The 13,709-nt window shown below is 34.6% G+C and overlaps 1 protein-coding gene across 1 annotated transcript; it reads left to right on the top strand.

Moving 5' to 3' along the window:
* The first annotated feature begins 2,115 nt into the window (after window positions 1–2,115).
* Window positions 2,116–9,204, top strand: LOC128231019 (polypeptide N-acetylgalactosaminyltransferase 13-like). The gene is made up of 2 exons (XM_052943443.1): window positions 2,116–2,936; window positions 8,850–9,204. The coding sequence occupies exons 1-2, from the start codon at window positions 2,116–2,118 to the stop codon at window positions 9,202–9,204; spliced, it is 1,176 nt and encodes a 391-aa protein (XP_052799403.1).
* Window positions 9,205–13,709: the final 4,505 nt, after the last annotated feature.

Here is a 13,709-nt window from a genome sequence, read left to right as displayed (position 1 = left end):
ACTATTTGCATGTACCTTTCTTTCTATAACTTTCCGCAGACAATCTAGAATGACACATGGCGTGAGACCACAGTTATTTTTACTATATGTTTCATATAGACACTAACCTGGCTTTTGACTTTATACACACCCCAATTGAAAAACAAGGACATGGCATCTCTAGAACAATTCAAGACACAAAATATAATCACAAGAAAACACCATGTTGACCATTGACCCGACTGTCAAAATTAAGTTCAAATACATAACCCTTCCGCCAGGGAGTCAATCGGCTACAAACAACTAATTTTCAGACTTCCACAAGCTATGACTTTTCCAATATTTACATTGAAAACTATCAATTTCTGCAATAGAGTGTCAAATTCAGTCAAGTTCTCTGCAAAAAGAACATTTTTTGCTTCTTTTTCATTCAATTTTAATAAAATATTGATACTTGAACACAAGCACTCTTTTTTTCTGTATTCACATCCGGATCTTGGTCAACGGGGGGCAGATAACTGTGGTCTTGAGCCACATCCATGCCAGAAAATACTGGAGTGTTGAAACCTGATATACAAGGTTATTAACCCCAATTATATCTCATTTGTGTAATTGTTTATAGTCAAAACAATGCATCTCATGATAGACCGTTTTTGTGGAACATAATGGTAAATTTTGCTAAAATAAAAAATGCCAAACAAATGCATCCCCAAATGAAGTTTTCTGGCATTTGAATATGTATCTGATTTTAACAAATTTATTTTGTATACTCTTAAACTATGTTTTGGTATTGTGATATGCACATAATAATGGCATTTCAGTTACAGCCATAATGATGTTTGTAAACATGTACCTGGTTCTGACATTCGAATTCATTTATTTTTAGTTGCTTTTCTTAGTGCCAAAACATTTTATCGGCAGCTGAGATATTTTGGAGTGTCGTATAGCTTCAGCTATAGGTATAAGTTTGTGGTATCTTAGTATACCTGACTTTTGCACCCGAAGATTTTACAATTGTGTGATACGCTAATTGATCTCTGATCAATATCTTCAAAAGTAAACAAGCTATAGTGGTGAAATTAGAGACATTATGCAAAAGCCTTTTATGGTGTATTTAAGGTGACAACCTCAATTTTGACCATTTTGGTAGATACAAGGTTTTGGCTTTGAACCCACGATATTCATTTCACATATTTAACCCATTTAACCCATTTTAAGTTATTATGTATTATAAAATACTGTTAAACACCTTAAATAATACGCCACTATATATACAATTGACTTTTAGCTTTGATACACTTGTTATACCATATACAATATGTTTATAAATAGTCGGTTCAAAAACTCGCATGAACTTATGTTGTATTGTTTTGTATCTTGCCGACTTAAAATAAAACTTATCTGATCTTATCTTATCTTATCTTAGCTATACATGAATGCCGTTATTTCTCCTTTTATGTCTTCTAGTGTATTATTTATGAAAAACAATATCAACTCTCATACCGAATTCAGATATCACGCTAGTTCCCGTACAGGCACAACTAATTCCCTTTATGGTAGTATTAATACATTTGCGTATTGAACGTTTTCAGTTAAACATTGACTTATTAAAGGCAACACATAGCTAAAATTGCCACATCCGAGCCTACAAAAATGAGCAGTTTTTTTACAATATTTAGATATTATAACGAGATAGAGCAAAAACTTGGGAAATACAAGCGAAATTAATACCTATGATCATTATTGACATAAACGGAAAGTCGACATCTGTTCCAAGGATTATTTTACTAATCTCTTCACTAACATGCACGAACACCAGTGCATATACAACGGCGAATAGGTTAGCATTTACATGAAGAATCAAGTTTAATTATACTAACCATTTCTTGTTTAAATATGTACATAATCAACACACGAAAACTTCTTCGACTGTTTTTCAAAGCATTTTTTATTGCAGCGCTTGTGATTTCGGCATTGCTGATATATGCCTTTATCAATGTTGTTTCTATGAAGTTGAATCTGAAAGATGCAAAGTATAATGAAGATATTAAGGAACGTGAAGAAATAATGAAACAAAAAGTTATAAAACACACAGATGAAGGATACAAACTAAAAACACATGGAGAAAAGATAAGTATGGATCAAGGTCCCGGTGCAATGGGTTCGAAAGTTGATATAGGATACCTGCATGATGACCCAGACTACATTAAGAGAAGGAACGAATCACTGAAATACGGGATGAACATGTTCATAAGTGATCTGATTGGATTACGCCGAACGTTAGCTGACAGAAGGTCTCAGAAATGCAAAGAAATGGTGTATCCAGGCAATCTCCCAACTGCCAGCATTATCATCATATTCCGGGATGAACCTTTAAGTACGTTGATGAGAACTGTGTATGGAGTATTTGACACATGTCCTAGCGAACTTCTCGAAGAAATCATTCTTGTTGATGACGGAACTGTAGATAGGAGCACAGTAATTGGAGTGCAAATCCACGTGAGAAACATGAATAAGGCGATTTTAATTCGGAACGAGAAATCTCGTGGTTTGATGATGGCCAGGCAGCAGGGAATTGAGCGGGCGCGGTCAGGGTATTTCATAGTGCTTGATAGTCACATCGAGTTCAACATCGGCTGGTTGGAGCCAATTCTCCATAGACTTGTCCAAGAACCAAACGCCTTGCTTACATCTCATGTTGGAGCGATAGATAGAGAATCGTTTGAATACATCATTGGCGATGCAAATACACTTTTCCTATGCTTTGAACAAATAACCATCAATGAGCAGTGGGCACGTTTTTCTGACGAGTTTATATTAAAACGGAACGGAAGTATGGACCCTATTCCATTCTGTATGGTACCGGGCATGATGATGGCAATGCGTAAGGAATTCTTTCTTCAGCTAGGAGGCTTTGACCAAGGAATGGAAGTATGGGGTTCAGAACATATCGAAATGTCAGTCAAGACCTGGTTGTGTGGGGGTCGTGTCGAAATGATTCCTTGTTCAAAGATTGCACATTTGTACAGGATGACTCCCTGGCAAGGGATAGAAAATAGAAGTTCTTACTTGCACAAAAACAAATATAGGTTTGCCGATGTATGGACTGATGGGATGACAAAGAAAATCATGCTTGACCACTTAAATAATATGAAACCAGCTGTAGACTTTGGAAATGTAAGTGAAAGGAACAGGATACGAGAACAGAACAATTGCCATAACTATGATTATTTTATAACGAAAATTAAAGAAATATCTCGTGCAGTTTATTTTCCTGGAAATCCTCAGCGTTATGGACCTATTTTTAATAAACTCGCGCGGAAATATATTGATTGCGCAGTGTTTCCAGGGTCTGACATACAAACCTTAATTCTGTATCCAAGCAATACTTGGGATAACCAGTATTTCGTTATGACAGAAGATGGTCGGATAAAAAACAAGATATCTTGGCTCAAGTCAGATCCATCTGGATTGTTGGTAGTAGATAAAGACCCGGTGTACTGGTGGAAATATCCAGAGTATCAGTGGAATTTGCTACCGAATGGAGCTATTCAGCATATTGAGACTGGGAGATGTCTTGGCTATGATGAGAGAGAGCATGTGACTTTGGAAAATTGTGATGCCACTAGACTTCAACAAGTATGGGAATGGCCTAGTTTCTCTACTCAATAAGTGAAGGCTTGACGTCCGTTTTAACGTTTTAGAAGATAACTACCATCCAACGACGAATAATTCTGGATATTTCCTTTAAAATGAATTCATTTTACTAAAACAAATAATTGTTATTCAGTTATTGGATTTATATATGTTTGTTGTCATGTGACGCTTCTTGTTTCTCGTTGCCGGTTTTGATCAACTTTAGTTAGAGTTATAATGATTGAGTTAACGCGTGAGACGGAAACGCTATGAATGCTATCGAGGTGATTATGAATTCATCTAAAATTATAAAGTATAAAATAAGTGTTTCAAAAAGCTCGTTTATCTATGGGTATCGAAGAGTTTGATAATGCTATACATCAAGAGTATGGTGTTTGCGTCTTGTCATTCACGCTGCGCATGCAGTATGCTACGAAATGAGGTCATAGAATTGTAACGAATATCACAACAATGCAGTATTAATTGATATCATCTTTTGAACGATTGAATCATGGGTAAACAGTTAGAGAAGGGAATTACTTGTTAAACTTTCTACATTATCTACTCAATAACTTTATGTGGATGTCCCGTTTGAATATATCATCTTTTCTCAAATAATAGTGTTGCATAATAAAATATGTCCTACCCTTTTAACCGGATGGTATTTGAGGTCCTGTCGTCTGTCCGTCAAAGAAAACCCTGGTCATTGGCTTTACTCAAAAGTATTTAAGTTTCATTCATGAAACTTGGTAGAGTGCGATATGGAGTTATGCATAAAGGTAAAAACAACACACTTAAATTTTGCCTTGGCATTTTTCAAAATATATTAAGGTAAATTCACGATTTTTATGTGAATATATGACAGTGTTAAGGCGATTATAATTACATGCATGCCATTCTGTTTCATCGAACCTGTAGAAAGAAGAGAGTGAACATACCACTCTTATGCTGGGTAATACTGATTTCTAGTTACGTTTCTCCTACGAAAAATAAACTTAGTTGAACGTAGCCACTGTGTATTCGGTAAAATGACAATATCCGGTGTACGAGGACAAACCATGCACCGAAAATGTAAAGAATAAGAAGTAGATGAAGTAAATGCAGCATGTTAAGCCTGTTTTTGAAATCTCAAACGATTCAGCTCCAAAAGCTACAAATATGGAAGGTAGCAAATGTTCTGCTTTGATTCTCGGTCATGTGTTAATTAAAAGAAATAAGGCATGTACAAATGAATAGGCACCTCCGAATTGGTGAAATTTGCCCTGTAGCGTTTGTTTAACATGGGACGTTTAAATCGTGACAATGCGACACGGAACATGTTGGCTGACACTGCAGTCTTTCTTTTTATATGTTAAATGCACTAAAAGTTAGAGCATCTATATTTCTTTTCGGTCTAAACTTCATGAGTATTTAACTAGTACAACGATACCATCTAAAATCCTTGGTAGTCAAGTCCAAAGTTGATATATGCGCAACACCAAACGGTTACATAACAGTTACGGAATCCTGTTAGGGTCATCGTGATCATTCACCTCGTCTTTTTAATTGCCCAAGTAAAAAAACGGTTAATTTGTATGTTACATTTTTGCACCTTTTTTCTTTCAAATTTTTAGTACATGGTATATAGGAAAGCTGTGTGTATTTCATTTGAATTTCAATAAAAAAGATGAGAGATTTGACTTTCACTTCGATTGATATTTTTTTTAAAAGACTGCCTAGAGAAAAACGCGATATTTGTGGTTGTATCGGCGCATCTTCTTTCATAGACCATCTAGAGATTTTACTTATATAGGAATTTATAAATTGAAAAAAAGATGCGACATATGACATTCGACACTTGAACCAAAGGTTTTCAAGTTGTAAGTTTCAAGACAACATTATTTTCGCTTTTGGTGAACAAACAATTGATACAATCAAGGCATTGCCGCATTCAGCACTTTCAGCGTTTTGATTTTATTAATGTCATCAATAAATGTACTTAAATGAGATTGCTACCTCTTTAAACCTCCGTAAAAAGAGCTTCAAACCGAGTGAATGAGAGTTGATTTTTAAAAAAAAATCGCTGTGGGAGGGAAAATATCTCCCGCAATACCATTTCTGCGACCACAATGCACAGTGTCCCCACGTGTCTGGTGTAATATTTGACAATTTGTCAGTGATAATTTCATTTCCTTTAGATTTCCTTAAGAGTTTGTTATCATTTTACTCAAGTCAGAGACTCTTTACATTCAGTTCACACAAAATTTATCTAATGCTTGATTTTGGTTGTTTTGTTGATAATTTGCGTAAATGTGCTTGTCAGTTTGTTAGAAAAAGATACAAAGTAACAAACTACATACATATCTGATTTTTTATTCTTAAGCCTTGCAATACGTTTGATTTTATTTACCGGTACCGACTTACTAGATGCTAAATGACACATTATACATATATATTTTTCTAAATAATGACAATTATCGATTAATCCAATTAATAAGTCTGGCTGTTTAATCCATTTTGAAAAGCCTATATCTCATGATATATTTAATAGTTTATTTACGTCTCATCAATGTACATCAAGCATACAGTTCATATCACTAATTATTAACATATCCGCGAGTACATTGCCACTCAGATTAGAGTTATATTAGACTTAATACAATATTTACAAACTGAAGTGTTTTAATGTCACAAATGTAAACATTGAAAACTAAAAGTTTATACAATGTTTTAAACAGTTAAACATAGCATAACACTACTAGGTCCGACTACTTAAGAGTTGTTAATGCATATGTGAATTGTTTTATATTTTCTGATTACTTCAAACCAGTACTTAAAATGTTAGGCATACATTATTCACATATTTTATATTTCTGGATATTTAAAAGTTAAAAATAAAAAAAACATATTACTCATCTTACAGACAAATTAAATTTTATGATACAATCTTAATATGTTTCCAACGTGACAAGTTTAAACCATAAAACAATATACTGATACAAGGCACTCATCTACACACTCACCCATGGCAGCATTTAACAGTGTTTTAATAGTATACTGTTGTTTACAGGATTAGTGAGGTCTACATTATCCCCACAATGAGTTTAACACAGAATACTCTTTACACAAAAATGCCACTGGTTCTCAGCCCATATCACCAGCAACAGCAGAGTTTGGTGTGTATTTTCCTGTTCCCCAAAAAGCATAGCTCGGTCTTCGATGGCTTCAATACATGCAAAGAGTTTACAGTTTCCAAAAAGCATCTCACATACATCACAAGAAAATAAATGATTTGGAATACTATTTGCCCGAAAAATGACATAATCTGCATTGGGTTGAACTGAAACTGGCACACCAGATTTCCTTGCATAGGTATTATCAAAATTATATTAGCATTTAAGAAATGAGTGATCAGGAATATCTATAAACTCATTACTGGTATTTAGGCTATAAAACACTTATTTTATGTCAACTGATAGTTTTGATATTATATATATTTGCTGTAATACGTGGCATCCTGGCGGCATGAAATCGGCGGCCTAATGGCCTTAAATTGGTTTCCATGTCAAAGCCTTTTTTACCGTTTTTCCTGGATAACACAAATATGAACAAATTAACATCCTGTATCGATTCTCAGCATTTTTCTAAACCGACTTCCCCATTTAGAAAAATATGTTTTGTCTTAAATCGATCATTTTCAGCACCTAAATGAACAATGGGAATCCTATTTTGTTTTCATTTCAAGCAGTTTTGAAAACAAAGAAGCGAACTAGCTGTCAATCGGATTAGCGGCATGGAGTTGGCAGCCTGGTTTAGTGGCCTAAAACTATTTTAAATTTCAAGTCAGCTTTTTTCGGAAATATCTACTTCCGATATTTAAAAACATGTAACATGTTATTTTCAATATTAACATACTGATTGGAGCACGGTATTACAGGTCAAACGGTCAATGTTTGGACATATAAGCATCAAAATGTTTCCGCCATAGACTTTCAATATTGTGTTCATGGATGTTCAAGGACCTTGATACTTATAGTGCTCTTACGTCTGTTTAAAAATAGGTCATGGATGGGTAGAAAGCTTGGACCCGTGAACCATATCTTCAATAACCCGCGGGTAGTCTTACACTTTGTAAGATTTTTATCGTTTGTCATTTGAAAAGAAGAAAGGTGGAATCTGCTTATGTGAGCTCAATAACAAAAGTGCGGATATTTATAGATTTAAAGCACATGGAGCAGAAACACTTCATATATCAATATATCAAGAAACGTGGTACCGACTGTTCAATACTCACATAATTTCCTAGTGATGTTTGGACAGCGAAAACACGAGGAGGGTGAGCTTGAGTTTCATGCCGCCGTTATAGTCCGCGACATGTTTTAAGCATGGGAAGGCAGCCTTACTGTCCGGGCACAGAGGCCCGAAGTGTGCGCCCAGGTGGATGTAGGCTTCGTTTCATATAAACAGTACCTTTAAGTATATTTATGTCACATATTTAACCCATGACTATAATTATATAAATACCGTTATTTCTCTTGTTTAGAATTACTTGTGTATTATTAACGAAAAACGATATCAACTTTCATACCGAATTCAAATTTCACGCTTTTGCTGAACTTAGGAAATGTAAGCGCCGTTAACATGCATGGTCATTATTGACATTAATAGAAAGACGACATCTGTTCCAGGGTTTATTTTACTTATCTCTTACTAATACGCACGAACAACAATGCATATACAACGGCGAATCGGTTAACATTTACATGAACAATCAGGTTTAATAATACTTAACATTTCTTAATTTAATATGTACATAATCAACACACGAAAACTTCTTCGACTGTTTTTCAAAGCATTTGTAATTGCAGCGCTTATGATTATGGCATTGCTAATATAAGCCTTTATCAATGTTGTTTCTATAAAGTTGAATTCCAGAGATGCAAACACTATTGGAGCAATTAAGGAAAGTGAAGAAATAATGACACTTAAAGTTATAAACCACACAGATGGAGGATATTAACTAAAACCACATGGGGAAAAGATCATTGTAGATCTTTTCCCGGGGCAATGGGTTCGAAAGTTGATATTGGATAACTGAATGATGACCCAGACTACATGAAGAGAAGGAACGAATCACTGAAATACGGGATGAACATGTTCATAAGTGATCTGATTGGGTTCCGTCGGACGCTAGCTGACAAAAGGTCTCAAAAATGCAGAGATATAGTATATCCAAACAATCTCCCAACTGCCAGCATTATCATCATCTTCCGGGATGAACCTCTAAGTACGTTAATGAGAACTGTGTATGGAGACACGTGTCCTAGCGAACTTCTCGAAGAAATCATTCTTGTTAAAAACGTAACTGTAGATAGGAGCACAGTTATTGGAGTACAAATCCATGTGAGGAACATGGATAATGTGATACTTATTCGGAGCGAGAAATCTCGTGGTTTGATGATGGCCAGACAGCAGGGAATTGAGCGGGCAAGGTCAGTGTATTTCATTGTGCTTGATAGTCACATCGAGTTCAACATCGGTTGGTTGGAGCCCGTTCTCAATAGACTTGTCCAAGAACCAAACGCCAAACATCTCATGTTGGAGCGATAGATAGAGAATCGTTTGAATACAGGACAGGCGATACAAATAGACTTTTCCTTAGCTTTGAACAGATTACTATCAATGAGCAGTGGGCACGTTTTTCTGACGAGTTTATATTAAAACGCAACGGAAGTGTAGACCCAATCGAATTGTGTATGGTACCGGGCATGATGATGGCAATGCATAAGGAATTCTTTCTTCAGCTAGGAGGCTTTGACCCAGGAATGGAGGTTTGGTGATCGGAACATATCGAAATGGCAGTGAAAACCTGGCTGTGTGGTGGTCGTGTCGAAATGATTCCTTGTTCAAAGATTGATCATTTGTACAGGATGCCTCCCTGGCAAGGGATAGAAAAAAGAAGTTCATACTTGCACAAAAACAAATTCAGGTTTGCCGATGTATGTACTGATGGTATGACGAAAGAAATCATGCTTGACCACTTAAATAATATGAAACCAGATGTAGACGTTGGAGATGTTAGTGAAAGGAACAGGATACGAGAACAGAACAATTGCCATAACTATGATTATTTTATAACGAAAATTAAAGAAATATCTCGTGCAGTTTATTTTCCTCAAAATCCTCAGCGGTATGGACCCATTTTGAATAAACTCGCGCGAAAATATATTGATTGCGCAGTTATTCCAGGGTCTGGCAGACAAACGTTAATTTTATATCCCAGCAATACTTGGGATAACCAGTATTTCGTTATGACAGAAGATGGTCGGATAAAAAACAAGGTATTTTTGCTCAAGTCAGATCAGTCTGGCTCATTGGTAGTAGATAAAGACCCGGTGTACTGGTGGAAATATCCAGAGTATCAGTGGAATTTGCTACCGAATAGAGCTATTCAGCATATTGAGACTGGGAGATGTCTTGGCTATGATGAGAGAGAGCATGTGACTTTGGAAAATTGTGATGCCGCTAGACTTCAACAAGTATGGGAATGGCCTGCTCTCCCAACTCAATAAGTATAGGATATACGTCTGTTTTAATGTTTTAGAAGATAACTGCCATCCAGCAACAAACGAATTTTGGATATTTCATTTCCACTCAATTCATTTATGTAAATAATTGTTACTCAGTCATTGGATTTATATATTCATTTGACGTTGCTTATCTTTTGTTGCCGTTTTTGCTTCGAGCAATGTGCCTTTCATGACTATAGTTAGAGTTATAATGATTGAGTGCTATTGAGGTGGTTATGAATTGATTTAAATATACACGTATAATTTCTGCGTTTCAGAAAGCTCGTTTATCTACGGGTATCTAAGAGTTTGATAATGCTATATATCAAGAGTATGGTGTTTGCGTCTAGTCATTCACGCTGCGCATGTTGTATGCTACGATGTGAGGTCCTAGATTAGATTTTTCATCGTATGTAATCTTAAGATTATCTTCCAAAAAAAAATTGAAATGGGCTGTCCGAAGCCACACTGTCTCTTTAGTGCAAACTGGCATTTCCCCAGGGCGTTGATTGACTGCTTGACGAGCACGTCTCGCTAAGTTTATTTGTTAATAGTGGTTTATGTCGTGCGGCGTTGGTTTACAGCATGCTAATTCCTGACACACTGGTGAGTGTCATTGTCCCCCTATATGCTATCCATCCACCTCATGAACGAATATTTTATTACCGCTATCGACAAAATGCTTACCATTTTGTACAAAAAAAAGTTCAAGACTGTTTAATCAACAATGGCTCATGACTTGTTCAAGACACCTTTGTAAATAAGGTATGTGTGACCTAAATTAGTGACTTAAATTCACTTCCTCGTTAATAATAAACAAACATATTTCTTAAACAAGGATGCGACAACTTCAAAGCCACACGACATTGTTGTTTCCAAAGTGTAAACAATTTCGGGACATTAAACTACATGTATTCCTATACTTGTAGAACTTCTACGTTTGAATGGAATGATTTTTCAGAGATCTTAATTCTTCCAAAAAAATCCATAGCAACATTTACAAAGCATGGAATGTGTTTGAAAGAACATATACTTGCCAATGATTGAACCTAAAAAAAATTCAGAAACGTTGATTCCTTCAAATGTAGAAATTTGGGCGATTCACTAAAATAAATACTGATATGTTCCCTATGAAAAACAACAACAAACATTGAGATGACTTTAACAGTAAGATTTTGATTGTTTTGATGGCGTCATGATATTATAGTATGTTCATGACACGATATGTGAATTTTCCATAGAAAATTACGTTTTTAAATAAAGACTTACTATAAAATAATAAAATAACAAGAAATAAATGCATTAATTGCGTGAATATCAGCAATTAAGCATCTTATTTTTCCAATTAAAGGAAATGACAACATAAGTTAAGAGTTGTTTAAAAGGAAAATACTTACAAATTGAATTAGTGAAAGAATTTTGGAAATCGACTAACTTTTGCCGAGTTTTTCCATGTGGTTATGCGTCAAATCCTCTCTTATTAATACGCATCAATTAAAAGTATCTTTATTGGTCAATATTTTAACAAAAACAACAATATCAACAAACTAGCGATATGCCTCGCCCACCACAATAATAGTAATTTGGTATAACAGAAACTTAAAAAAAAACATAAATTACCTATGTTTTATATGTTTGTGCTCAATTTAACCAAAGAGCGATTGAACATTGTTGTTATGGTTTGACCCCGCAACGTCCCATCACGGCGCCAAATGTTTTATATGCCAAAAGGGACAATAAGAGACTGAATGTCACAGTCACATTGAGGCAGCAATAAGATGCATTTTGAAATTAAAGTAATAGTCTTACTGGAGTTAATTCACATATTATCCTATCAAAGTTTTGCAGTTAACTTTTTGATTTAATTAACTGAATATGTGCGGAACGATTTTCTGACCAATGGAAATGTTATACAAAATGAAAGTTCTGAAAGTACTACAGATGACGGTTTGTAAGATGCTTCCAATAAAAATGATTAAATTTCATTTAAAACGTCTGACATTGAAAATCAAAATTAACATTTTTAATAACATAAAATCAAAGTTGAGAAAAAACCTTGATTCTAGTTATGTGAAATACAATGGGAATAGTTTCCCTGAAGCAAATAAGAGGAAATAAAAGCACCCATTTCACCTTTTTAATTGAACGTAAATTAGGTTAAATATGACAAGAGTTTATAAGTAAATTGACGTCATTTATAAATGTGAAAATACCAAATGCTCTAGTAAATCAATGCTGGCTGTTTTTCACACGAGTATTGTCTCCTTAGCCATAGTGCATTTCAGTAATAAAAAACAAAATACAACACGTTTAGTTACGTGATAATTATAATATTATGTCTAAATGTTTAAAGTCTTTTTGAAAATTTCCAACTACTTCTAGGTAATCTCTTTCTGTGAGAAATTGGGGTAATAAAGTTATCAGTTAGGTAATCATTTGGAATAAAGGTTTAGCTATTTATACATGTCGTTTTGATTTTTAATAATGTTTTCTTTGTTTGTTCTCAGTTTTAGTAAAATGATGCTATTTATTATGAAACTCTATGATAACACAGTTTTAAACCTTTTATTTGCTACGGCAGACTGTATGATGCTCATAGTTTCGAACAATAACTGCATCGTATCTTTGATAAGTTTTTGCATTAGGTACTCTGAATTGTATTCCTTCGTCTGCAGATAGAGTTTGGATCCCTAATCAATTAAGTACTTGGGGTTTACCTATTATTTTATTATTGTTATTATAATTATTATTATTATTATTATTATTATTATTATTATTATTATTATTATTATTATTATTATTTTATTGTTAAGTTCCCTTAAGTTAATGCAAACTTTGATAAGATATACCTGTTACGTTTTTACTTTATTTAGGATTGTTGCGATAAGGCGTGAGACCACAGTTATTTTTACTATATGTTTCATATAGACACTAACCTGGCTTTTGACTTTATACACACCCCAATTGAAAAACAAGGACATGGCATCTCTAGAACAATTCAAGACACAAAATATAATTACAAGAAAACACCATGTTGACCATTGACCCGACTGTCAAAACTGAGTTCAAATACATAACCCTTCCGCCAGGGAGTCAATCGGCTACAAACAACTAATTTTCAGACTTCCACAAGCTATGATTTTTCCAATATTTACATTGAAAACTATCAATTTCTGCAATAGAGTGTCAAATTCAGTCAAGTTCTCTGCAAAAAGAACATTTTTTGCTTCTTTTTCATTCAATTTTAATAAAATATTGATACTTGAACACAAACACTCTTTTTTTCTGTATTCACATCCGGATCTTGGTCAACGGGGGGCAGATAACTGTGGTCTTGAGGCATAAGAGTGAGGTTGTGCACGCAAACTAGTTTAAACCCCCATTAAATTTACATTTTACTGACCGTTCCAAGGCGGTACCTAACAATTTTTGATAAACACACCTAGTTTTTGTATATACTGTTATATCCACCGTGTGGTTTGTGGAGTATTGTGCAACGTCATATCACGGCGCCAAATGTTTTTATATGCCAAAAGGGACAATAAG

This window comes from Mya arenaria, chromosome 4 (genome assembly GCF_026914265.1).
Source record: "Mya arenaria isolate MELC-2E11 chromosome 4, ASM2691426v1".
Lineage (NCBI taxonomy): Eukaryota > Metazoa > Mollusca > Bivalvia > Myida > Myidae > Mya > Mya arenaria.
The sequence above is the reverse complement of the archived record's forward strand: the minus strand, read 5'-3'. Positions and strand labels throughout refer to the sequence as shown.